This window comes from Echiichthys vipera, assembly GCF_963691815.1.
Source record: "Echiichthys vipera genome assembly, chromosome: 16".
NCBI classification, from domain to species: domain Eukaryota; kingdom Metazoa; phylum Chordata; class Actinopteri; order Perciformes; family Trachinidae; genus Echiichthys; species Echiichthys vipera.
In genome coordinates this window covers 15,048,162-15,075,001 of record NC_139841.1, presented here as the reverse complement: position 1 = coordinate 15,075,001, position 26,840 = coordinate 15,048,162, and the positions used below count along the sequence as shown (strand labels likewise).

General features: G+C 39.0%; 1 protein-coding gene across 1 annotated transcript in view; it reads left to right on the top strand.

The window, feature by feature from the left end:
• pnpla7a (patatin-like phospholipase domain containing 7a) overlaps positions 1–23,766 on the top strand; it is a 29,203-nt gene extending 5,437 nt beyond the window's left edge. Inside the window, exons 10-36 of the mRNA XM_083929795.1 lie at positions 665–793; positions 978–1,058; positions 2,290–2,419; positions 2,515–2,586; positions 2,721–2,803; positions 2,946–3,101; positions 3,286–3,363; positions 4,283–4,488; positions 4,981–5,112; positions 5,261–5,384; positions 6,811–6,924; positions 7,159–7,225; positions 7,339–7,488; positions 8,482–8,545; positions 9,126–9,294; positions 10,924–11,106; positions 11,308–11,426; positions 11,698–11,854; positions 13,536–13,652; positions 13,792–13,861; positions 14,104–14,220; positions 14,361–14,509; positions 14,645–14,797; positions 14,920–15,039; positions 17,811–17,895; positions 19,026–19,141; positions 20,586–23,766. Of these exons, the coding sequence (XP_083785921.1) occupies positions 665–793; positions 978–1,058; positions 2,290–2,419; positions 2,515–2,586; positions 2,721–2,803; positions 2,946–3,101; positions 3,286–3,363; positions 4,283–4,488; positions 4,981–5,112; positions 5,261–5,384; positions 6,811–6,924; positions 7,159–7,225; positions 7,339–7,488; positions 8,482–8,545; positions 9,126–9,294; positions 10,924–11,106; positions 11,308–11,426; positions 11,698–11,854; positions 13,536–13,652; positions 13,792–13,861; positions 14,104–14,220; positions 14,361–14,509; positions 14,645–14,797; positions 14,920–15,039; positions 17,811–17,895; positions 19,026–19,141; positions 20,586–20,711 (3,267 nt within the window). The 3' untranslated portion in view covers positions 20,712–23,766. The remainder of the gene's footprint in view (positions 1–664; positions 794–977; positions 1,059–2,289; positions 2,420–2,514; positions 2,587–2,720; positions 2,804–2,945; positions 3,102–3,285; positions 3,364–4,282; positions 4,489–4,980; positions 5,113–5,260; positions 5,385–6,810; positions 6,925–7,158; positions 7,226–7,338; positions 7,489–8,481; positions 8,546–9,125; positions 9,295–10,923; positions 11,107–11,307; positions 11,427–11,697; positions 11,855–13,535; positions 13,653–13,791; positions 13,862–14,103; positions 14,221–14,360; positions 14,510–14,644; positions 14,798–14,919; positions 15,040–17,810; positions 17,896–19,025; positions 19,142–20,585) is intronic.
• The last annotated feature ends 3,074 nt before the right edge of the window (positions 23,767–26,840 follow it).

Below are 26,840 nucleotides of genomic sequence, written 5' to 3'. Positions count from 1 at the left end.
GATCGGTTTGGGTCCCCTCTCTACTATTCAAATTTCCACTTTTGCTTCTTTTGGTCAACTCAATTTGTTTACCCATTACACAAATACTTATGTATTTTCTCTGTTTTGTTTCTCTCTCCTATGTTGTCATAGTCTCTTTTGTTCCTCCATTAAGGTGAATCATTTTTTACCCAAAACTGCATCTTTTTGGGTTTATGTAATGGTCAGGAAAGGGTATTTAATTAATAAACATCTTGAAGTTTTATGAAAATTCTTGGGGAAAAGAAAAAGTTATTTTTATCATTTTCAATTCATCGCGCTTAGATCACTCCTCAGAGAAACAAGTGATACAAATCTGTATCACACTAAGTTTATGTTAACAATGCTACAAGAATAAAATGCTGCAAGCACAAAGAACAAGTACATATAAGAATATTGACATAAAACTGCTTTGTCCAATTCATTATTCCATGTACAGTTCTACAGTAATTAAGTGTATCAACCCTGAAGTCAAAGATTTATATCTGTTGTTAAATTTGTTGTTTAACAACAGATATACATCAACAACAACAATTTCCCCCTGAGATTATTAAAGTAATTCTGATTCTGATTCTGATATATGAGGTTTTAGTGACTGCCCCCCTCTGCCTTTTTTTAAATTCTTTTTTTTGTCCTGTCCTGCCAGGGTTATCCAGCTCCATATAAGACTGTGTGTGCACGGGCAGCAACTCGCTCCACCATCTTACGTTTACCTGCATCAGCTTTTGAGTCTGTGTTTAAGAAATACCCAGAGACACTTGTCCGTGTCATTCAGGTAATGAATTGTTTCACAATAAATATAGAGTATGTAGATTTAGTTTTTCCTTGAGACAAGCTTTCCTCCCTCTGTAACACATCATTATATAATAAAGCATGATCTAATTTGGATGTAATTATAATCAGATGTATAAAATGTTCTGCTCTGTTTACCTCAGTGTTTGATTTTGTGTGTGTTGCAGATAATTATGGTGCGCCTCCAAAGAGTCACCTTCTTGGCGCTACATAACTATCTGGGCCTAACGACTGAACTCTTCAATCCGGTAGGAGGGAAATTCATTAGGGCACACATTTGTGTATGTACACACACAGTTACGCAGAAAGGCTCACACTGAATACATAAGCACCAGTGGGTATGAATTGTACATAAACAAGCACAGAAAGGTACATATACACCCAGTCACACACATGCAAGCTAATTTCACACAACATTAAGCGCAGTATCATAACTGGGTCCTTCATAAAGCTCAGGGAAAATGAGCAAAAATGATTACGACCCCTCCACAGAAAGCAGGCAGGGCGGTAACCTTTAAACCCGGCCTGCCTCAGACTTTATGATGTTGCATGACGATGAACTCAAGATACTCATTAAAATGTTAAATGTTTTGGGAAGGAAATGTGTGGATGGGAGTTAACTTCACCAATTCTTGGAGGCTTTAAAACAAGATTTCTATTCATCATTGTAGTCATAAGTCTTAAAATATCCTGAAATAACTAATACTGTAGAAAAGGCTCTGGCCATGAGCTAGTTACTGAGCCAATTAATCACCATGGCAACTCCTGCCCAGACATGCTCCCGAGGTCACAGCAGGCAAGGACTTACCAAATAAACCTTACCTGATTGTAGATAAAAAAAAAAGTAGGTGAACTGGTTCATTGACTGTTAAATGGTTATGTTCATGTTAAGGAGATAATTTTAGTATTTTTAATTTAGTCTCTAGCTTTATGTTTATTCCCTTATAACTAATTTGAGCTTGTGTTTCTTGTTTAACCATGTTAGTAATTGGCATTAGACCACACACATCCACACACAACCTTGCATTGTGGCAGACGGATGAATAAAACTGTAAATAATTGGGTTAGTGTACCCGATGCCTGAACATTGAGTAAAGTCCTGTAAACTCAAAGCCTGTTTGGGTGTCCTGATCGGACACCAATATTAGTGAACTCTACCTCAGCCAACTTCAATACAAATACATTAAATATGATTATATATAGAGTATTAAAAAGAAAGGGATCACCAAATGGGCCAACTGAAATCTTGTGCCTGTACTGCCAGTGTTTTTGCATTGCTCTACCCACTGACCCACACTGGATATTTAACATTCTGTTATTTTTTCCCCCTCAACCAAGTGATGATCTTAATGTGTTAATTTTGTCTGTGTTTCAGATCTATTCCATAAAATAATTTATGGTTACTAAAATGTTGCTGTAGTCCTGACTAACCGAAATGTGGATTGTTTATTTATAATTTATTGTATGCCTAATGGACAGGAGAGTCAGGCGGTGCCCTTGTCCAATATAAACAGTGTGATGGGAGAGGCGACTTCTGGGAAGACGACACGTCGTTTGTGCTTCCAGGACGAGTTACCCGCAGGGACTGCAGAGAGCCCCACAGAGACAGGTCACACACATAATTCTAAACATACACACACATTTGAAATTGTGCTTCGTGTTGTGTTGAGACTGATCCAGCGCTGGCACTTTTACAATAAACAGATGGTGCAAAGGACAGCCCTTCAAACAGCTACAGGAAGCTGCGATCCGCCTCGATGCCCACCGACTGTGCAGGTGGGTCACTGACTTGGACATTAGCGATCACCAAATGGTGTATGTTTGCACATTTTTTCAGTCACTGATCTGAAAGTAAGGACACACAGACACGAATATACTTAAACTCATTATCCTCCTCACTTGTCCTGAAGCATCAGGGAATGACCTGAACATGGCTTGTGAACGAGCTCGAGTCACTATAGATGAAGCTCCATCCAGTCCTGTCACTCCCAAAGTAAGACTCTCCCGCCAAGCCACCTCTGTACGCTGAGTCAGAGGTTGGCTAAGTAGATGTAACACCATATCCCAGCATCCCCTGCATTTTATTCTTCTGCTTGTTTTCCTCATTAGTCGCTGTCTTATGTTTGTCTTTGTAGTCCAGTCTGAAGAAGAGTGTGACAATGCAGCACACACCCTCCGAAGTGTTTCACTACACAGACAGCGGGGGGCACTCTGATGCCATGTACCTCAATAAGAGCTGCACAATCCTCCAGGCTGCAAAGAAGGACCTGCTGGCAATCATCCAGCTGCAGGTGATCTGCGGGTTACATAATTTTTCAAAATAAAATGATTTTGCATGCATATTGTGCAATGTGACACATTTTATGGGAGATTTTGGATCACTGTCTTTGGGTGGTGAGGGTGGCATGTCTGATACATTTTGTCATGATATAAATAGGCAGTTATTCTGAATATTTATGTTATCTTCCGTTGCAGGACCCCAGTCTGCTTGAGGGCAGAGTGACCCTCCATCAAGTCAAAGCTGGTTCTGTGGTGGCTCGTCAGGGAGACCAGGTTAGAGCAACTTATAAAACCGTTACAGCTTCCTTTCTGTTTCATGACACTGAAGATTTAATTAAAGTTTTTTTATTCTTATTTTTCACCCCCAGAGGGTGTAGAGTCATTGCAGGGCCAGGTTCACTGGTAGAGTCTTGTAAAGTTTAACGTATTAAAGGAGTTTAACTCTCAACACTGGGGGAAAAAGTGAGTTGGGATTGCCTCCACACAGCTATCACCAATCATTATACATGAAATACCAAAGTGACCATACCGCACGCACACACACACAGTGAGAGGGTCTTGTTCAGGTCGTGATTAGTTTTACTCTTAATCATAATTTCTTTATTTTTGTTTACTGCTATATCAGTGTTCTTAATGTTGAGTAAAGCTCATTTTGCTCTGTGGTCTCATCAAAAATAAAACTTCAGTTGCATTTATTGTATTCCAGCACAATATTTAAGTTTTGTTCAATTGCAGCTCCTGTCCTCCACCTTCAACTGTGTTGTGAAACATTCTCAATTTGAATACAAATAAATAGCATTTAGATTTAAATACAAACTTTTTTCTTTAAGCTTAATGCATTTAAGTCTGTTCAGCTGCCCACATTTTCTGAGGACTAGATTTTGTGACATCAAAACACTATTAAAATTTTAAATGCAGTTGTTTTCTCATAAAAGGATCATAACTAACTTAACTCTCTAAACACAAGAAATTGTTGATTACACCTCTCAAAATGAGATATGACAAAGATAAAATGCTACCAAATTATGTTAGTGTGAAACATTGACTTGAATTCCGAAGAAAATCTTCAGACTTTGTTCTAGTGTAATACACACACAAAAGTGTAACTTTTTAAAAACATGTTTTTGATGCAAAATAAAAATTCATATCAATAACGAACTAATGTGCTCTTCTCTCCTCCTTTGTGCTTTAGGAGGTGAGCATCCAGTTTGTGATATCTGGGCTCCTCCATGTTTACCAGCGGATGATTGACCGAGAAGAAGATACACGTCTATTCGTGACGCACCCCGGAGAACTTGTCGGTCAACTTGCTGTCCTGACCGGAGAGCCCCTCATATTCACTGTCCGAGCCCAGCGAGACTGCAGCTTCCTCTCCATTTCCAAAACCCACTTCTATGAGTCAGTCACATGGACACATCTGCATGTAGTCTTGCTGTTACAGTAACTATAGATACAGTGAAGTTTGAATAGTAATGCCAAACCATATAAAACATGTATACGTCCTAAAACCTTTTATTCTGATAATTAATAATAGTCAGCCCATATCTAAATTTAAACATTTAGATAAGCTGCAGTTTGTTTGGATCTAAACAAACAGAATGTGTTCTTGCTTTCTAGATTTATCTATATTTTCTAATGGTTATTAGTTAATAAATCAGTAATCAAATACAGTAAAATATGTCATTTGAAGGTAGTTTACTACATGACATTATGTAAATTCCAATAGAGGCAGAGGCCACTCTGAGTCTATACATTGTTTTTTTAGGACAATCCTACTCATTGTGGATTTAACTCACTCAAGAAAGCTTTTTAAAAGAGCAATGAAAAGGAAAAATGGTGTTCTAGCTTTCTTTTACCTTCTTTTTCTGTTGATTTTTATCTGTTCTTCAGGATAATGCGTGTGGAGCCAAAGGTAGTGCTCAATGTTGCTCACACGGTGGTGAGGCGGATGTCATCTTTTGTCAGACAAATAGACTTTGCTCTCGACTGGATGGCTGTGGAAGCTGGCAGGGCGGTCTACAGGTATTCTACTGATAACCTTGTATAAATACTGTTGTGGGTGCAGTCGATACATTTTTGATCCATTCCAAACAGGTCAACAATGGAGGTTTTGGGCAACATTCTTGTTTGCACTTTTGCAGCGAATTGAAGTTTTTATATTTTTATTCAGGCAGGGAGAGAAATCCGACAGTACTTTCATAGTGCTGAGTGGTCGGCTGCGCTCTGTCATCATGAAGGAAGATGGGAAGAAGGAGCTGATAGGAGAGTATGGACGTGGTGACCTGATTGGAGTGGTAAGGATCATGATGGTGGGGGGGGGGCAGATAGTGGATAATAGTTGGAAAACTTTGAATATCTACTATGTTTTTCCACTTCTAGTATCTAAGTATTATGATAGACAGTTTTTCTGTCCAGTTTTTCTTCAAAGTCTTTCAAAAACATGCAGATTTAAATATGCCAGAGGAAAATGGTTTATATATTAAACAGTAGTTAATCATCACATTCACGTCATATTCAGTCAGCATGTACAGTTAAAAACGTGGGCTGCCAGTATGCTCTTCAAAAACATGGCCATAAGACCTCTATTACTGCCAGTAAATAAAAACTCAACCAATTTCACCATATGAATATGTATGGGATAAAAGTGACTAAACAGGAGCTGCAAGCTGAATAAAATAAAAAAACATATACCCCTGTACAAATACTTTTGCATATTGCAGTCGTTAAGTTGCTTCTCACCTCTCCATCTGAGTAAGAAGAAACGTATCTTCCAGCATATCAATACATTATCCATTAATTAGAAACCAGAGCAGATGTTACCCTTCATGGGTTAGCATCTAAAAGTGGATACCAGGACTGTTTTCATTTTCATAAACTATGTAAAGCGAAAGTGACTTTGTTAGACTTCACCCATTTTCCCATTGGCTGGTGTGGCTGATCTCTGCCACAATGCTTCTAATAATACCTGGGTTGATGGATGCCATGGTTACTGTTACCTGGAGGAGTGAAGCTGTCGTAGCAGCTTCTGTGATGGAGGCTAACATACAGAGACATATTTAGCACTGCTGTGTTGACGTCAGCTCTGGATGATGAGATGGAGAGATTTTATTTATAGCTCTATTTTCTTCTTTATTTTGAACTTGAACTCTTGGAACGATAAAAAGCATAAGTCATGGACAAATATTCAAACTTAAAACTTAAATTACATACTTTTTATGTTGACGGGGTATTCCCCGAAGTATTTGTATCTTGAAGTGAAGATTCATTTGGTAGTACATTATGTCTTGTGCCGTAATGTTTACCACCCCGTTTCCATAAAAATGTTAATGCTGTGTAACATGTAAATATGAGATGATTTGCAACACATTGAAACCCTTTATTTAATTGAAAATGGCACTAAGATAACATTTCAAATGTTGAAACTGAGGAATTTCATTGTCACAATATGCCCATTTTGAATTTGATGCCAGCAACACATTTAAAAAAAAGTTGGGATTGTGGCAACAAAAGACTGGAAAAGTGAAATGCTAAAAGAAAACACCTACACCACAATTAAATAGGTTACCCGGCAACAGGTTAGTAACATGATTGGGTATAAAAAGAGAATCCCAGAGAGGCTGAGTCTTTCTGAAGTAACTATCGGAAGGGGTTCACCATTCTGTGAAAGACACTAAGAATAATGTTTCTGAATTTTGGGAAAATGTGATGTGCCCTTTGCAGGTAGAGGCCCTGACCCATCAGAACAGAGCCACCACAGTGCACGCTGTACGAGACTCTGAGCTGGCCAAGTTACCAGAAGGAGCTCTCAGCTCCATCAAGAGGAAGTTCCCACAGGTGGGGTGATCTTCAATTGTTACAATTAATGTCAGCTCATATAAAAAACAAAATCCGTTTTTGTGTATATTGATCTGATTGTAGTGATTTATTTTTTTTTTTTTTAAATATGCTCTTTTCTAAACATTTTTTAAGACAAACTTCTACTTAAATGACATTTTAAAACATTGCTATGTAAAAGCAAGGAAACCGATGAGTTGCACAGTCTGTTAATAAAATGTGTTTGCCCCTCAGGTTGTCACCAGGTTGATCCACTTACTGGGACAGAAGATCCTCCAGCAGGTCAATGGTCCTCTGACAGGTGTGTGTGTGAGTGTGTGTGTGCGTGCTCAGTGTTACCCCATGGGTGTTGGTGTTAATCTTAACTCACTGTTGAAGGGGATGTTTACTATTATGTATGCATGTTGTCCCCAGCTCGCAGTTTGGCCCTCCACACTCCTGGCAGTAAGTGGGATGCAGGGAACCAGGCCTCCAACCTCTCCACTGTGACAGTTCTGCCTGTATCAGAAGAGGTACCTCTCACTGCCTTTACCCTGGAGCTGCAGCATGCGCTCTTGGCAATAGGTAAGAAAAAAATCCTAATGTGTATGTTTCACTGCCATACTCCACAGAGGTCAGCGCTCAGGGTAGGGAACCTGGATGTTTTTTTATAAACATCTGGCCACCCTACTGCTACTATCTTAAGCCGTTTACACATATGAAACTTCTCACTTACTGGAAATACTTGATTTAGGTGATGAGGTGCCTTTGTAGAGCGTGCAGGAGGAAGGACATGACGCGGATTACAGCGCACTGATGGACCTAACAGTCCTTACTTACAAAAGTTCCGTCTTTCCACTTTTGTTGATTTTGTTGTCATCTTTGTGTAAATCACCCATCTTCTTCTATACCGTGGGTGGTTTGTTTTCTTCCGTTGTCCGCGGCAGCATGATAGAAACTTCATCAACACTCCCACTCGCTCACCGTCAATATTCTGGGCAATGAGGTGCTCTTTTCAAACATGGGCTCGAGGGAGTTTGAGGGTAAACTCAGTTCATTGCCTGGTCCGACTGACTCAGACATTTGTGTTCTCACACACAGCCCCGCTGGGTAACGTCAAGGTAGTTTCAGGTTTGCAGTACACATTTGCATCTTAAATGTAATGGGTCTGGTCACCTTGTATTATCGGTACTTTCTGACATGGACTCAGCTGACAGGCAGCTTCTCTCCTCTGCTATTTGTGTGCTTATGGTCAAGTAAGATAATCAGAGTTGTTTTATTGTAATATTTAGTAGGGCTGCCCACTCTTAGTCTTTAGTCAATTGATTAATTATTTTTTTTCATGCTGAACAACTTATTTCCAAGAGTGTTAAGAGGCTGGTAAACAGAAGATTTAAAGTGGTGCTTTTACATAATTATTTGCTGAGAAACTCAATTTTACAGACCTGTTGATTAAATCAACTAATCAATTAGTCGACAAAATCGTATGAATTTTACTTAAAGACAGCCCCTAATATTTTGATTGATGATAGCTCATATAGACATATTGCTGTAACTGCTGTTATCTTTCACATACAGGTCCCACTCTTCTGCTGACCAGTGATGTTATCAAACAACGACTTGGAGCTGCAGCACTAGACAGGTGTGTTTTGTGGCTGACTGAAAATTTTCAGGAATGCCGCGTTCTCTACAGCAGCCCTCAGATACTCTGTTCAAGCCATTTAGAGATTATTGTTTACTTTTTTTGTGTGACTGGTTTGTAGACATAAGGTATATGGTATAGGATTGGTTGATAAGGGGATCAGGCTACATGTGCATGTTCTATGGTGAGTGGAAGCTTTGGAGCCTGAAAAGCACACTAGTTTTTCACCATCGTCTGCTAAGATATTTTTCCACGTATGCGTTTTTCTGATGTTTTGTTTCTCTGTGAAGAACCCTTCAGTAAACAGTAAAACCAAGAACGTGGATCATAAAGTTTTTAATTGAACATGTTAACTATATGCTTTTGTTATAGAAGGACATAAACGGCTACACTTACACTCTAACTACAACTACTTATACTACTTGTTGGCCTATTTAATTTTTTTTCCTTTGGCTCTCCGTCTTTCTGACTCACTCATTATATTGTGAGTTTTAGTATGCTTTATTGGCACAACAGGAAAATGGATCTACTGTGTGCTGCCAGCTAGGCAGTGTCTTTAATGGACTTCTTTCCTCTTCAGTGTCCATGAGTACCGTCTGTCCAGCTGGCTGGGCCAACAAGAAGACCTCCATCGCATAGTTCTTTACCAGACGGACTACACACTGACCCCATGGACACAACGATGCATCCGTCAGGCCGACTGCATCATTATTGTGGGACTAGGAGAGCAAGACCCTGCCGTTGGGGAGGTGAGATGTTAAGGGTGGGTTAGAGGTGGAAAAAGGGTGAGAGGAGAGTCAATGGCAAAGGTAGCTAGGAATTTAGGGATTTAGATTTTGTTTTTGTTGGTGCAGGGTTGCATAACTAATAATTTGTTTGTACTATAAAACATCAAAAAATTGGGAACAATGCCTAATCACAAGTTTCTAAAGTCTAAGCTGACCTGAAAACATGAAAAATATTTGTTTTATTATTTATTTTAATTTCCTAAACCAGTTTGGAGCTGTAGTTTCTAGCCACTGTTACTAAAAAGTAATAATTTTATCTGTTCTGGGCTATTTTCAGCATCAGATTTAGTGAGCTATTTACTGGAGCAGGTGGTGTATATTGTATGACTCTAAATAAACTACAATACCCATGTTCATCGTATTAGTTTTAGTACTACAGTGGAGGAAACTATATCAGGCTTTAGATATACCGACAATAATTGTTCATGGGATCAGTTTATTATTGTTTTTTTTTTTTTTGTGAGATTAATCCTTTTAACTACTCTAAAATAATGTTGTCCATACATTTCTTTATTGACAAATGTTCCATCTCTAGATGGGTTTTTATCTGGAACTGTAAATCTGAACCTAAAAGCTGGAGATGAGTTTAAAACATTAATGGGTTAATGGTCTCTATTACAGCTGACTATACATTCTTTAGCCCTTTGTTAGATGGTTTTTCTCACTAGAGAAATCATCACACCAATTAATATTAACAGGTCTCTTTGTGATATAATATTAGGCTCAGTCAGTGCGAATCATTATGCTCTTGAATCATGGTTATACCCAGGGGTTAGCTACTGGCCGTGTAAGGTTTGCATCTGACCCTTGATCATATTGGCGAATTGAGCAAAGGGTGAATGGATGTTGTGAAAGCGAGACGGAGTGCTAGAGAAAGGAAGAGCCCGTCCAGCTGATGAAGGGAGGTAATTGTCTTCCAAGTGAAATATGGCCACAGAGAAAAGTAAGGAATGTATCCCCGTTAAACAGGAGATGGTGGAAGAAATGGAAAGATGGATCAATATTTGCTCAGGCTCAGAATGACTCATAGATCTGGGTTGATTTTATCTTTCAGGGCACACACACACACATACACACACACACACGCTTACCTTGTACACCTTCAGCAGAGCACCTGCTGACAATAGATCTGACCTTTCTCTCAGACTATTTTGAATTTTTTTTAAGACTTTCAAAATACAGCCTCAGCTGTGGAATTTCGCTTGAAAAAAAGTGTAATAAAAGATTATAAATATTTATATAGATATATATAATATCTCAAATAATTCCCTATTCTAACCCAAATTAAAGTGTAGTTCTTCACATATAATAATATATTTCAAAATAAGACGCCTACAGAAATTGATCCTTCATGTGTCTCTTTAAACACATCTGAAATTATTTAAACATAATATGAAATTATAATCACATACCTGTACCCGTGCTGATATTGTGCTCACTTAAACCCAGTGTAGTCTCTGTCAGGTCTTAAGTTTGCAGTATTTTTCTGGCCTTACACTCAAAAGTCTGTGCAAGTGCTACGCCGGAGCCAGTCTGAGGTGAGGAGAATAAAATGTTCTGAAACATCTGTTCTCGATGTCCTCCCTCTAGCTGGAGCGTATGTTGGAGGCAAGTGCAGTGCGTGCCCAGAAGCAGCTGGTGTTGTTGCACAGAGAAGATGGCCCCCCACCCAAAGGAACTGTGGACTGGCTCAACATGCGAAGCTGGATCTCCAGACACCTCCACCTGTCTTGTCCCCGAAGGGTCTTCTCTAAGAGGAGCCTGCCCAAACTGGTAGGAATGGAAATTGTTTTCCTTATCTGCAGATTAAAACACTTTTGTTTGTCCCCCTTCTTACTGTTCCACTCTTAACCTCTCATTTAGTATTTCCTCAGTCTTTTCTATCTTATTCATGATTTGCATATTTTCTCATATTTATTCAATTTGTTTCTGTCTACTCACCATCTCACTCCTTTCTCTTTCCCTGTTTTTCAGTTGGAGCTTTATCAACGTGTTTTCGAGAAGCCAGCAGACCGTCACTCAGACTTCTCCCGCCTCGCTCGAGTCCTCACGGGCAACGCTATTGCTCTTATCCTGGGAGGAGGAGGGGCCAGGTAATGCCACCACACTGTCTGTCTTCCCAAACAGTTATTCCAAAAGTTCACGTCATAATAAACTGCAATCTAGGATATGACCTTTTTATATATAACATTTGAAATTTGACTCCTCTTCTGGGCTCAATGGATTTTATAATAGTCAGAGCCTATCACCATTATTATAAAGCTTTTATGTTTAATCTTGCTGGCTGGGCATATCTGTGCCTTTTTGGTTATATAGTTACAGTTCTCTTTTTTTCCATGTTTATTTTTCTACCCTCCTGTTTAGGGGCTGTTCTCAGGTTGGGGTAGTGCGAGCACTGTGCGAGGCTGGCATCCCAGTGGACCTCATTGGTGGCACTTCTATTGGTTCCCTGATGGGGGCTCTGTATGCTGAGGACCGTAGCCACAGCCGCATGAGGATGAGGGCCAAAGAATGGGCAGTGGTAAGAGTCACCAGTGATTAGTGTCAAGCAACAATGACACTACCTTGTAATGAATCCAAATTGTAAGAGCTCTATATGAGAGTCAATTATATTTTGATCTGCTTTAAATCAGACACACTTTAAGGTGACAGTAAATTAAATGAAAGATGGAAGAGGAAAAAACAATCTTTCCAGACGACTTTGAACCAGGAACATTCTGCATCTTTGACCACTGGGGTACTGTAAAAATTTGATGTATCGTGACCTTGATCAAACAAACAAGAACAATCTTCAGTAAATTATGGCAGCAATGTAGTGTGACACGTCTGCCACAGCTGAGCGTGTCCATTATAATCATTGCACGTTTGCAAGTTTTTTTACATGGCTGGTCTATTTTTTACTCTTTGTACGACTACAAGGCCCTCCAAAAGGTAAATCTATATAGAATTGTGTAAAAAAAACACTACTATGTGTTTAAAAATTATAAAAATAAATAAATAAATAAATACCATGTGATTGCAGTAGAGCAATCTTGTGGGTCTTTTACTTTTCACAATTAATCAGTCAAATCAATTTGTATGATCCTGTAGTTAAAAAGAGTCCAGTTAATTTATTTAGTACCAGTTAATATAGCCTACTCTTCCAAACCAACTGCATTATCACTTGGAAAAACTCAATATGCACAAAGCGAAGCTGGCACGCAATCACATGCTACAAAAGATCAGTCAGATCAAAGTAAGTGTTGCAAGTAAAAAACTGTGCTCCGCTGCGCCTGTGTGGCATTTTTTGTCCGTACCCCATGCATTTCGGCTATTATAAAACATCTCCTGCAGAGACAACCTACAAATGTTTTCTCCCTCAATGGTGTATTTGTAATTATGTCTAGAATAAGGTCAAATAAAAGTGGATTCATTTAGTAGACTTTCTGTGGATATGTTGGAAGAGAAGCTGAGTTCTTTTGCACCAGTTTGGAGGAAGGAAAATTTAAAGGTTTCAAATTTCTGCTTGTGAGACTGTCCTTGTGAAGGTGACTCTTCCTAACAACATTTTTTAAAGCAGTTCAGACTTCTATTCTAGATTTTTATATAATTAACTACGCTGATTAACCATCAAAAGTAATCGGTTGGTGTTCCACATACAGTCATTAAACTCATGAAGAGAACCTTTCAAACTCATCCTTAGGTCTCTAATCCTGTGACCGTCCAGATTTGAGACACCTGCTCAGTCTCTAGGTCTGCAGGCTGAACATGCGGTGTGATTTGTCTTCCCACAGTGTATCCAGCCCCTCCTCCGGCTCCGTTTTTGGTTCTGAACCTTCCCTCAGTTGTAATAAAACATTTGCCCTTAGCAAAGTCAGAACAGGACAGTTTGCTCTGTTGAAATGTTAATGCATTTTTTTATGGGAGTGAATTTTTATAGGAGTGAATTTACCTTTTTTTGTATTTTTCCAGTTACTGTGTGTACACATGCTTTTACTGCAGTAAAGCATGTGTACATACAAGGAGGAAGGAACAGAAGATAAACAAACCTTCATTTACAGCACCAACAAAAACAATGAATCAAACTCCACCAGATTTACTTTTACATCAAATTAAACTTTAACTTCAGGGATTCATTTTGCTTTGTACTGGAGAAAACAGATCTTGCAGGTGTGTAGAGGAGAATCGCCCATTTCACCTTTTTTTATTTTGTCTCCCTACAGGAAATGACATCAGTGTTTAAGAAGGTTCTGGATTTGACATATCCAGTCACCTCAATGTTCTCCGGTGCTGCGTTCAACTCTGGCATCAGCAATGTCTTCAAGAGCAAACAAATTGAGGCGAGTTCCCAAGGGACAATGGAAGAAGGCAAAGAGATTGCAATGAATTTGTTTATTGTGGTTCAGGAAAAGCAAATGCCTCATGTGAACTTATTTGAATTATGTTTATCTGCTTGGATGTAACCTTTTGTGCGTGCAGGACCTTCGGATCCCGTATTTCAATATTACAACTGACATCACTGCCTCTGCAATGAGAGTACACACTGATGGTAGGTATAGGCAGTGTTCTGCTTTCTTAACTAAAACCGTATTTGGCCATGGTAGTAGATAATTTTCCTCACTCTTTCTACCTCTGACATTTCTGCTACCACTGTCCTCATTGCTGAACCTATCCTTTAATTAGTCTCACCGACAAGTCTAATTTTGTCAGTGCAGGTTGGTTGCAATTAATTAAATACATAGGCAACTCTTTTTAAGTTTTATGCCTACCAAGCGCTGTTTGCTCTTTTAGGTTCTCTGTGGCGGTACGTTCGAGCCAGCATGTCTCTGTCTGGGTATCTACCTCCTCTCTGCGACCCCAAAGATGGACACCTGCTGATGGACGGAGGCTACATCAACAACCTGCCAGGTGTGTTACACTCAGTCGCTTCAGTTTTAATACCCCACTCCTCCCTTGACATTCTTTCAGTGCCTTGATCATGTCAATTTGACCATTTTAGCACTCACGTGTGATGGATTATTTCTCTCTCTTTTTTCTCCCGTTTCCAGCTGATGTAGCACGCTCCATGGGGGCCAAAGTGGTGATAGCTATTGACGTGGGCAGCCGGGATGAAACCAACCTCACTAATTATGGCGACTCGCTCTCCGGCTGGTGGCTGCTATGGAAACGCCTCAACCCCCTTGCTGAGAAAGTAAAGGTAATGGATTGATTTAAAAAAAGACACAACAGACTGTGCAAGGCTTTTTCTAAAGTAAATGAGTCCTATGAATAACAATGAGGATTCCTTTTTTTTAATTGATGCATATGTTCATTTCTACACTTGCGGTCTTAGGTGTTAAACATGGCAGAGATCCAAACTCGGCTGGCCTATGTGTGCTGCGTTAGGCAGCTGGAGTCTGTGAAGAGCAGTGACTACTGCGAGTATATCAGACCTCCGATCGACAGATACCGAACGCTGGAGTTTGGCAAGTTTGATGAGATTGCTGTAAGTTTGAGTTACATATATCCCACTAACTCCCACAAGGTCTTCTGGTGTATCTTTTAAGTGCTTTTGCCCATGACTAGAAAAATAATATTGATATGTGAGCGTTGTGTTGTGTAATGCAGGAGGTGGGATACCAGCACGGAAAGACTGTGTTTGACGTGTGGATTCGCAGTGGAGTGGTGGAAAAAATGTTGAAAGACCGACACCAGGAGGAGTTCCACAACACCCAAAGCAAGAACAATGTAAGGATGGAGGGAGGAACATATGGACACGCTGTAGAATATAGGACAAGAGAGTCATTCAAGAAGATCTGTTATGCTTCTCCATATTTTCTGTCATATACTCTATACAATGTTAAAATATCGGATATTCATATTGAATGTGGCCAGAGCTTCAAACAATGAGGTAAAAGTAATTTAACAGTTTCTTTTCTCCTGTCGGCTTAAGGTGACGTCAGTTTGTGTCAGATTTCTTGATTCGGTCATCTCCAGGCTCTTCACTGCAATGCTACATGCTAACGTCCTAACCTGCCAACCTGTAATCTTGGTTGCCGATGTTGTTAGTTTCTCTGTAATTTCAGAGACAAACTAACAATTGTTTAGTTTTTTTTAATTCAGATGCAGCTATCTGAGATTTTTCACGGTAAAAAGTGCTGTTGCACTCCTTTACAGTACCGGCGGCAATGATGGACAGTACAGAGACAACGAGCACGGCTGTCTGAGGGCGTCTCAGACAGAGGGTGGCAGTAGCAAGGGGCAGTATGAGAAATATGAAAGTGTTAAAGCATGTATACATGTTCTAGTAGAAGAAACACAAAACACAAGTATGAACCTGAAAATGATAGGAACCCTTTAAGGACAATGCAGAGCCACAACAGTCTTTTACTTGTAGTTTGAAGTATAACTAAAGCTTCTCACAACTTTAAGCATCTCAGTTAGTCTACAATGAAGTAGATGGTGAGACATTTCTATCTCAATATATTTTGCACGCATGTTTTAATCAGAGCTATTTAAAAATGGGTAACTGTGTAACAGTGAAATTGTGTGTCTTAATCACTTTTTGTTTTGATCGTCTGAGTTTTGCAATCAAACTGATTAGCTCACAAACACATCTCAGTGACTGCTCCACATTAGTACCCATCTGTGCAAAAACAAAGCAAAATTCACATCCTCTTGAGTTTGGTCGGTATCTGGGATCTCATTTACAGTCCATGTATGTTTAATCACCCTCATGGATATACTATATTGGTTACATTTTCTTTCATTGTTATCGTTTTTGCATTAGATCCTCATTGTCAGCTGCATTTCATCGTCAACAGCCTCATGTTTCAGGCCTTGGGCTACACTGCTGTTAAAGTAATAACATTAAAACTGTGCATCAGTCTGCTTTTAAAGTATAGAGAAACAGATTTACCGTACACCAGATCTCCCCCCCAGCAATAGCAAAGAAAGATAAAGGACCAACTAAACAAGGGAGGAGACAGAATGATGAAGAAAGATGAGATATTTAACTCTAATCTGAACAACATGAGGAGAATTAAGAGAAAAATTGCAGGGTTGATACTGAAAGGAGTTTTGACAACAAATTAACCTGAATAATTGTGGAGCGGAGGATGGAGCTCCAGGCAGAAACTGTAATGGTTAAAACTGTCTTATAAATGAATCCAAACTGCATTCTTTAAAACAATATCTATCCCACACAGGCAGTTAATGAGTTCCTTTCTATTTTAAGGTGCTAGTAGGGTACAACTCTCAGGGGAAATGATGCATCTCTTACCATGATGGATTTTACATTGTGTGTTCAGTAATGTTGCACAAAACGCTGAACAAAAAAACAACATTACAGCAGTTAAGATCATCAGACGGATTTCTCCACATCTCTGATGGTCCACCACGGAGACAGGCCAAACACCGTTTATCTTAACACAATGCCCACATTGCCCTGACACAGACCTGGGTTAAAATCAGCAAAATATCTCTAAATTGTTTAAATTAAAAACCTGTATGTCTGCAAACTAAAAGAACAAGCTGATTAAAAACAACCCAAAAAAACCCAATCCATTTAGATAAGAATGAAAAGTGAAAATAGCAAAAAGAGATCAGCATCAGAAATAGTTTGCACAATAGCTTTCCCTGGTTTCCTCAATGTTTTTCCGTTATGTTTCAGATTGTGTTTAACATGCTGGAGGAAGGGGCTATTGCTCTAGAGATGCTGTGTGGGCTGAATTTGTGTCTCTTATCCCCCATTTGTTGTCTTATTTAGCTGAAAACAAGGAAGATTGACAATTCATCAGTTCAAAGGGGACCTTTATGCTCATTTTCAGGTTCATACTAGTCTGAAATCTGAGGTTTTATCTCACAGGGATTACTTTTACGCACATTTACCTCATCATTTGAAACTTTGGCCTTGTTTAATATCAACATCCGACATTGAAAAATCATATATATGTGACATAAAATATGAAAAGCAGTATAGGTCTCCTCAAGGTGTGGCCCATGTGCAAAATGTTGCCAAATGGAGAAACTCAGTACTCAATCCAATCAGCTCCCTTCTTAGAGAAACTGCTGGCTATTATTTATGTTTTCACCACCAGTGTACGTAAGGAAGACTTCATTAAAGCGTTCTAACAGACAAGGTGTTGATGCCTGGCAGCTGGCAGGCATCTTATACCAGTATATTCAAATAGACCTGTGTGTGTGTGTGTGTGTGTGTGTGTGTGTGTGTGTGTGTGTGTGTGTGTGTGTGTGTGTGTGTGTGTGTGTGTGTGTGTGTGTGTGTGTGTGTGTGTGTGTGTGTGTGTGTGTGTGTGTGTGTGTGTGTGTGTGTGTGTGTGTGTGTGTGTGTGTGTGTGTGTGTGTGTGTGTGTGTGTGTGTGTGTGTGTGTGTGTGTGTGTGTGTGTGTGTGTGTGTGTGTGTGTGTGTGTGTGTGTGTGTGTGTGTGTGTGTGTGTGTGTGTGCGTGCGTGCGTGCGTGCGTGCGTGCGTGCGTGCGTGCGTGTGTGTTTTTCTTTCAGGTGGTGACATGTCCCAATGCTTCCTTTACCGACCTGGCAGAAATTGTGTCCCGCATCGAGCCCGTCAAACCTGCGCTGGTGGATGGTAAAACTACTGACACGCAATCTCTTTCAGCAACGACCACAGTCATATTTTTTGTTAAACTTATTTGCACACAATGTCTGGGAAAGGGCATGCTGTTACTCCTCCATGTTTGTCTTTCCTGTGCTCACTCTTATTTGTTTTGGGATGGCTTTTTTTTTTCTCTGTCCTGTCTCTTAGCAAATTAATCTGTTTCACATTGTGGAAGAAATGGGTTGCTGAAGCTCTATTTCAGAATACATTTTTCATCAGTCATTTCTGGCTAATACATATGTTTTATGGTATGCTATACTATGACTTTTTTGACACTTTTATGAATTATTATAATATGACTTCTTTGACACCTTTAGGACATACTATACTATGACTTTTTTATAAAGGTGTCAAAAAAATAAAAATATAACATGTAGATATACGGTTGTATCTGGAAATACACTATATTGTGTAAAGAAAAATAGCTGAGCAAAGTCATATAAATATATTATATATATATATATATATATACATTTTGGTGTATATACATATGTCCAAAAAATGCTTAAATCTGTCAATCCGTCTAAAAAAGTCATAGCTTAGTGTGTCCAAAAAAGGCTTGAATCAGTGATAGGATAGCATGTCTTAAGCATGCTATCCTATCACTGCATGTCATAGCATAGTTTGTTGAAAAAACGACAAGTCATAATTAAGTGTGTCCAAAAAATGCTGTCAACAGACTTCAAGCATGCTGCTGCCCCCTAGCAACTACAGTTATCAATTGCTTACCGCCGCAATGGCACTGCCGTGGAGTGAGATGAAAGGGGAAACATCTGTACTATACAATTACTTTTTTGACACTTTTATGGCATATTATACTATGACTTTTTAATGACACTTTTATGAAATAGCTGTCATTGAAACTAAGTGCAACCTAATTCAGCAACCAATGGTGTTTTTCTCAGCTATCTACATCCTTCATTCTTCCTCTTCTTTTATTTATAACTGGTTTGTCATCCATCACTCGTCACACTGCCCTGTTTGACTTCTCACAATGTTTCAATTTTTTTTGCTTTTCTGACTCATTCACCACATATTCCTACTTATTCACCCACAATGTGCTCCTTTACTTCCTGTCCTCCACTCCTTCCCTTCATCAGAAGAGTCAGACTACCACACTGACTATGAAGAGGAGGCGGTGGAGAGCGCCCTGTCTGACTTGGAGCTATACACTCGTTATGGAGAGCACACTGAGGAGGAGGAGACTGCTGACACGGTGCGAACCACTGCTTACAAGGGTGGACACTAAGGGGTTTCTTCTTTAAGTATAGCACCTCAGTAGCATCTATATTTCAGTCATGTCTAAAACAAGCATATCATGGTAAAGTGTAATTGTTTACCTCTGCTGTGTATTTGTACATTGCGATAAATTTTACTTTTTCTTTTTTGTGCAATTCAAAACAGGCCTGTTGGCCATCGTACAGAAAGATGTTAAAGTTCACTCTGGAACCAGGCCAATTCATGCTGTAAAGCTTATCAATAATATAACATATGGTCTAAAATGAACTGGAAGACACTGCAGGGACACCTAATTAAACTTAATTATCACGTATTCCAGTCCATAAAAGTTCTCCTGGAATCACTGGGTTTAGCTGGCAAGTACAGCCGTATGGTCTCAAACAAAGAAGGGTTACATCTAGAAAAATAAAAAGTCTAAAACCTACAAAACTAAACTTTGCCAAAGAGAAGGGGAATCATTTTAGCATGTAAGGATTATGACACGGGCTGCATTGTATGAGGAAAATGTGAAATGACATTATTCTGTGTGATAAATAAAACATATTAAAGTGCACTCAGTTCTGCCATTCTGCAGCTAAAAAACAATAAATTACTTGTAAAATACCAGGGTGAAATTACTTCCAATATTTTATAATTGACAAGCTGAGCATTGAACTGAACACTAAAGTCCAAATTTCAAAAAGTCATCTGTTATGATGATATTACATTTCTCTCTTACAACTAACTCTTGTGTCTTTCGCAGCGTGTTTATTGTGCAAGTTGATTTTGTGATGCGGTTATAAAAATAATTTATTGTCCAGCTCTAATTAAGACACAAATCAACAGAGGCAAATGTCATTGGTTCTTACAGAGTCTTTCAAAAGAGGGTATGCACCTTTTAAACTGAAATGCTTGAATGCCTTTAAACAAGCTTCTACTACTTGATCTATCAGCTCATACACATCTGCTGCTAATACTTCAGAAACAAAGTGGAGTAAAGAGATAATTAGTGGGAATGGATTGGAGGTGTCCAGCCATTAAATAATCTTTTCACAGAGGGTTGACCGTTAAAATCAGGTCAAATTTGTGATTGTTAAAGGATAGTTTCCACTTTTTGAAATCTTTCCTTGTATAATAGCATTATTGGTCCCTTAATCATTCCTTCTGTCCATACTGGCTACAAAAAGATGTTTTTATACAAAATTAAAAAAAAAAAGAAGAGAGGGAACAAAATGCAAATACCAATAGAAAGCACATGCAAGAGCCATGTATCATAGTTGCCATGTTATGTGATAGTGACCCTTCAGTAGATGTCTATTATGCTTTTCTAACCACTTGTTCTTTTCAATTTGTTTTGATATGTAGAATATAATTGAAGATGAAATGTGATTTTCGAACTGGGTATTTCTTCACTGATACATAACCTTACTTCTGATTCCTAGGATGAGGAGCTGGAAGGGAGACGTGCACGCCACATTACCTCACTCACCAGCCGCTCAACCCAATCTCCCCCCGTCCCCGACAGTCCGTCAAACCGGGAAGTCCTTTCCAAACAGTCCATTAAGTGAACAGCGGTCTAATGAAGTCCTACCAATCAGGTCATCACAGTTTAACCTGCCCGTCTTTTACTCTCCACATGACTCAAAAGCTCCCCTGCCCTCTTTAACCTGACCTCGTTAGATGTGTGGCTGACGTAGCAAATGCTGACTACAGGCAACTAGTATCACATTTACTGCAAATCCTATGCATTCCTATTATACAAGAGTAGAGTCTAATCATTTCTCATATTGAGATAATCAAGACTAGTGCTCTCTGTAGCTTTACATGAATCACACCAGTACAGTGGTGTACTATTTCCATGAAATATTTCTTACATGAAACCAGATGAAAACAGTTCATCTTGTTTGATTTCACTACATGTAGACAGATTTGTTTTCTACGACATTTGAGATGAAGACTCAGTTGGCCTAAATTACTTTGTTTTCCACTTCTGTTATCTAGACACGCAGATAGTTTTGACATAGCCATCTGAGATTTCTGCACACAGCAGTAAAATTTTACAGCAATTAATATAACATGGCCAAAGAAAAACACAAAATGAGGTTCATTTTCTGATAATTTTGCCCTTTTCTTTTTTAAATTGAGCCTTCAAGTCACTGAAAACCCTTCAGAAAAACTCATCCAAGAAGGCAAAATTCCTCTTTGGTTGACCTGCTCATAAGAGGGTGGGTCACATGTATACATAACTTCATTTTGAGGGGGCCAAATGTTTGGAAGCACAGCTCTGAATAATCTGCATCTCAAAATATAGACAGTTATACTGACAGTACATACGGTTTCTATTGGGAGTGATCACTCAGGAGAAAGTACAGTGCAACCTGTCGACAGTGAACGTTTTTGCACGAGTAACACAGTTTCTGATTAGCAAGATGATGAATAAAAAAATGTAGTTTTTCAATAGCACCACAAATAAGATTCCATTCACCTCACAGGTTTGTAGAGACAAAAACCTCAGAAACTTAGGGAAATAACACCAAGACTACACCAAAAACTATTAGAACCAGCTCTGACTATAATGCAGTCCAGCCATCACTTACTATGACCTCACTTATAAACAAAAGTCATAGGCATTATTAAGCAGATGTAATGGCAAACCAGTTGCACTGAAAAGCATAACACATTTGTACCCAATGAAGTAGCATTGCATTGTTGTACTAAGATCAGAATTCTTTTGATGATTTGTTGACGCAGTATTTGTAATGATCCACACCAACAAGACGAATTTAAAAACAAAAGCAAAACAAAGCGGCACACTCTGTGGCCACGGCTGTCAGCGCGGTTTTGTCACACCCCAGTGTGCCAGGGACATGGAGAGAAGTAATGATTTGCAATTCACTTCAAAGCATGAGTTTCCCCTCTCGAGTGAGCGCCCCTACCCCATCTGTTTTCTGGCTTTAATCTATCAAGACACAGACTGAGCAGCAGACAGTTGGGTGAAGCTCCACTCGCCTCAGTACAGTTTATGCGCTGAGGCTATTTGCAGGAGCAGGACAGTTCTTCACAGGAACGTGTTGTAACAGACGAGACATGTTTGATCTGTTTTTGTTTGTGTTTTTTTTCTTTCAGTGATTTGGATCAAAGTTCTCTTTTGAAAACTGCCATTAAGATGATCAGTTTTGTTGCATGTTTAATATTATAGTCAAAAAAGTGAATTACTAAATACTTTCACATACAAGCCAAGAATGTATACAACCTTAGGCAGCTGGACAATCACTCCAGAAATGCAATGCAATACACAAATACACAAATACTTGTTATGTGTTTAACATGTATATTGCTTAACATTGCTTTGTGTATGACACTTTTTAGAGTAAACCGTCCTCGATCACAACTAGGGTTGCAACTAACAATTTTTTTTTTATTATTGATTAGTTTGATCTTTGTGTGTTGCAATTAACAGATTCATCATTTGGTCTATATAATGTCAGAAAATAGTGACAAATTACTTCTTAGAGCCCAAGGTGACGTCTTTTAATTGTTTTTGTTTGACCAACCGTCCAAAACATGAAAGTAATTACAGGAAAATCAACAAAGCCTTAAATGTGAAAGACTGGAACCATCAAATGTTTGGAGGGTTTGCTTGATGAATGGCTTAAACAATGAATTCATTATAAAAGGTAGTAGTTTTCTGTTGATTTATTTGTTTCAGCCTTAATCACCTTATTACCAGAGCCCTAACAAAAGCTGCATAACAAACATTTTTACGAGAATCCCTTCCATTTATTTCTGAATTATGATAGAAATATAAAGTGGGACATTTTTTTGTTATTGTTGTTGTTGAAAAACAAACTTGCCTGTGTTCTCTGGTCTACAAATGATGTAATAGTGATTGTGCTGCATTTTCTTGTCACTTATCGACATATGTTTAAAAAACAGAACAAATGTAAGTGCGATAAAATATCAGCCAGCCAATTTATAAAGTCAGGCTCTAGTCATTACAATTCCATTGCAATTTTCCGTGATTTTATTTTCTTCCTACTTGATATAGCACCCTGTGAGCCTCGCCATATGAAGCTGCGATCTCAGCTAATACTGGTGCTACAGGGCCTGCAGCCTTACGCGTGTGTAACACACGTTCTATAAAGTAGAAACCCTGTGATAATCACTATGGAGGTCCCATACGGTGTCGGTTAAATGGAGTCTGGACCCAGAATGTGTGACGAAGGCGGAGAAAGGAAAACATTGTTTACCATTGAGGTAATCGGGTTTGCACTGCTGTTTTTTCTTCTTTTTAATATACTTTTGGGTGGTTTCCAGAAAACCGAGCACAATGAATTGATGTTGTCTGGCAGAATTAATGTTTTGCTGCTTTATTAAATGAGACATGGTAATGGATGAAGTGCTTATGTAATGTGTGGAACTGTGCCATAAAGTTAATGTTACAAAGCCTTAGATGACCCGTACGGAAAAACAACCACTCGTGCCCTCGTTTAGCATTAGTGTACAATGATGAATGTTTACCAGTAAGCCTGTACTGCATGACTGTAGTCTATATTTATGTTGTTTGATAACCATTTTTTTTTATAATCAATTGTTACTAATAAACCACTGTTTTCTGATGTATTCGCTCATTCATTTTTTTTAATTTGCCATCTGGTTGTGCAGTCCGTTGTAGAGAGGAAAATGATTTTTATCTTTGATTATTGTGCTGATTCTTTTTTCATTCAATGGTTTGATCTATAGAGTTAATTTTAAAAAAAGGATCAAAAAGCCTCACAGAGCTCTGACTGGAGTTAAACTTCTTAACGTAGCTAAAACATTCAGAGAAGGTTTTACTTGAGTTAATACCCGAATACATAGATCTGCCTAGTGCTGTTGCATAGGGGCACATGCAAATGAGATCATACATTACTGACATTCAACGGGCTAAATCAGCATCATTTAGAAAATAAAATATCAACAAATTAGGAAGCGGTACCATCGGGTGACTCGATTGTTACATGCTAACCCTCAACAATGAATCAGGATCTGTCCTTTTTACAAGCTGAATCTTTCCCACCTTCAAAGTTTTTTCCCAGCAGAAAGCAAAAAAAGAATTTCTCTTTAGAGGACCAGTTGTTTGCACGATCACTTTTCTTTATTTCCATGTTCTCTGTAGTTAATACAAATGCAGAATAATACAAAAAAACGAAGTTTCACTGTATGCTTTCATTATTTTGTCTAACCTCGAGCAGTGGTTCTCGACCTTTTTGGCTTGTGACAATTTATAATGAATGTCTAGTGTACTCGTGAGTGCTCATCACACGTTATGGCCTCAGTGAAGACATGAAAGTGAGTTTTCCATCTCAATTTGTTTTAATTTGAAGTATTTTAGAGGCCTGAAGAAAATGTGAAATGTGGTTGTTTTTTGGTATCCTAATAATTATTCTTTTGGCCCATAGATTTCTGCCCCTCAGGTTTGGAACCACATGCCCTAAGCATAAATAAGGAAATAAATAAAACATCAACCAATCCACGGCATGTGGTTCAGCTCTGGCTTGTTAGCCAAATGCCCAGTGGATCCCACATACCACCATAGAGGGTAGACAGAATATTGTAATTAAAAAAAAACTCAGTATAATGCAAAACACTTTATGAGCACAAACTAAAGCTTCTAAAATGACCATAAAGATGAATTTACAACAGTGAAACTATGTTACAACCTTCATTAAGATACGTCTGTTCAGGATCATGTCTTTGGCCTGCTGCATACTTGGATACGCTAAATTACCTCCCTACCCCAGAGACCATGAATAAGTAAAGATGATGAATAAATGGATGGATGGAACAATCACAGAAAGATGAGTTTTTAGGATCAGAGATACATGTGGGTGGTGAGTTCAACAGAGTGCTAAAGAAAACAGACATTATCATAAACGAGGAGCTGTTACACCTGTGGGCCACACACACACACACACATACACACACACAAACACTCTAACACACACACCCACCAATGGATGATTAATCCCACCTTATTGATGTGTCCTATAATGAGCTTTTTCAATCCCCACCCTCCCTGGGGAATGCAGACTTGCATCAGCTAATTAATGAGCATGCAGAGGGGAATTTAGGTCACAAGACGGGAGAGGAGAACGAGAGGGGAGTAAGTGGCACTATAGCCTCCATCAATACATCACTGGGAAGAAAGTGCACGGCTAAAAAATGGGGTGAATGAGTGCAGGCTCCCAGGATATTAGAGTCTTTTGACAGAAGGACAAGGTTGACAGTGAACAAGAGGCGCCACAGTGCTGGTGTGCTGGCGGACAATGACCCGACTCCGGACTGAATTACTGCGACAGGCAGCAAGAGATTTGGAGTCATTTCTAGAAAAATGAGGCAGGGGAAGAGGGCGATAAAGGGAAGTTGCTGCCCTCAAACAGACGGACAGTTTGATTTATAGAAGGTCATATGTAACGGTTCAGAGCCACATACTGTACATCTCTTTTTCCATTTTTGTCATCCACACAGCACTGCTTTTTCCCCTTCATCCCTCTCATTTGATGGCCTCTTTTCTTAAGCTGCATACAGGCTTTTGGAAAATAGGGACAAAAGGGACTTAAACAGGTAAGTAGGTCACGCTTTTTGTTGCTGTAGTAAAAGGTCCTCTGTGACGTGTGAATATAAAAATAGTGTGTCAACACACTCAAAGGTCCCCGTATGAAAATGTATTAGCACCACTCACTGCACCTAAAATCATTAAAGGGAAGGTGATAATACAATATAATAGGAGCTGTAGACACTCTGTCCTGGTCACATTTTATAAACTAAACAATTATTCCCCAAAAAATAATAAATAGATTAATCAGTAATATAAAAAACAGGGCCCGACCGATATGGGTTTTTTAGGCAGATCCCGATACTAGATGGAAAAAAATCAAGAAATACAGAGCTGGCAGCCAACACAGGGAATTTGTGAGTTGTAATGAAAATAAAACTTTTCTATGTGGATCTTGATCTGATTTTGCACCAATTTGATTCTGCAAATGTACTCAGAAGGCTGCTTTCCTAAACATATAACTTTCTTAAAGAATATTTTCAAATTAACTCGATTGAAACAACGGCACTCAAGTTTTTGTTGTGTGCACGCTCAGCACCTCTTGCTTCTGCGCTTGACCCAGGACACAAACACATTCGCCTCACCATCTGAGAGAAGTTGTGTGACCTACATGATAGGGTTACTTTGCAAGGAAGCTCGGGGCCTCAACGTCGAGGCACTGGACACCATCTTCGGGAAGGACTAGTTCGAAAATATGGATGTCAGCGAGCTAAAAGCTTGTTTCAGTGAGCCATGCATTGGAGTAGCGGAAGTCCAACAGCCACCGGGACAAAAAGCTGAGCGTTTTGGCAAAGCAGCACCTGCTGATACCTACCACCTCTGTGCCAGCGGAGCGCATGTTTACCACAGCAGGAGGACTGTTCATTAACAGAATGTGAACGCAAATTTAATAACGTTTTTGTAAGGAAACAATGTTTTAAGGTTATATAAAAAAAAAAAATTCCTTAAAGGGTAACTGTGACTGTTTGGATTGAGAATAAGCATTAAGTGTTGGGTAGGCTGTATTGCTGTGCATCATTATTATTACGGAAAAGAAAAGCTAAATAAACACCATGTTCAGTAACAGTCAATTGCTGATCATTTAAATAAAGAATAAATA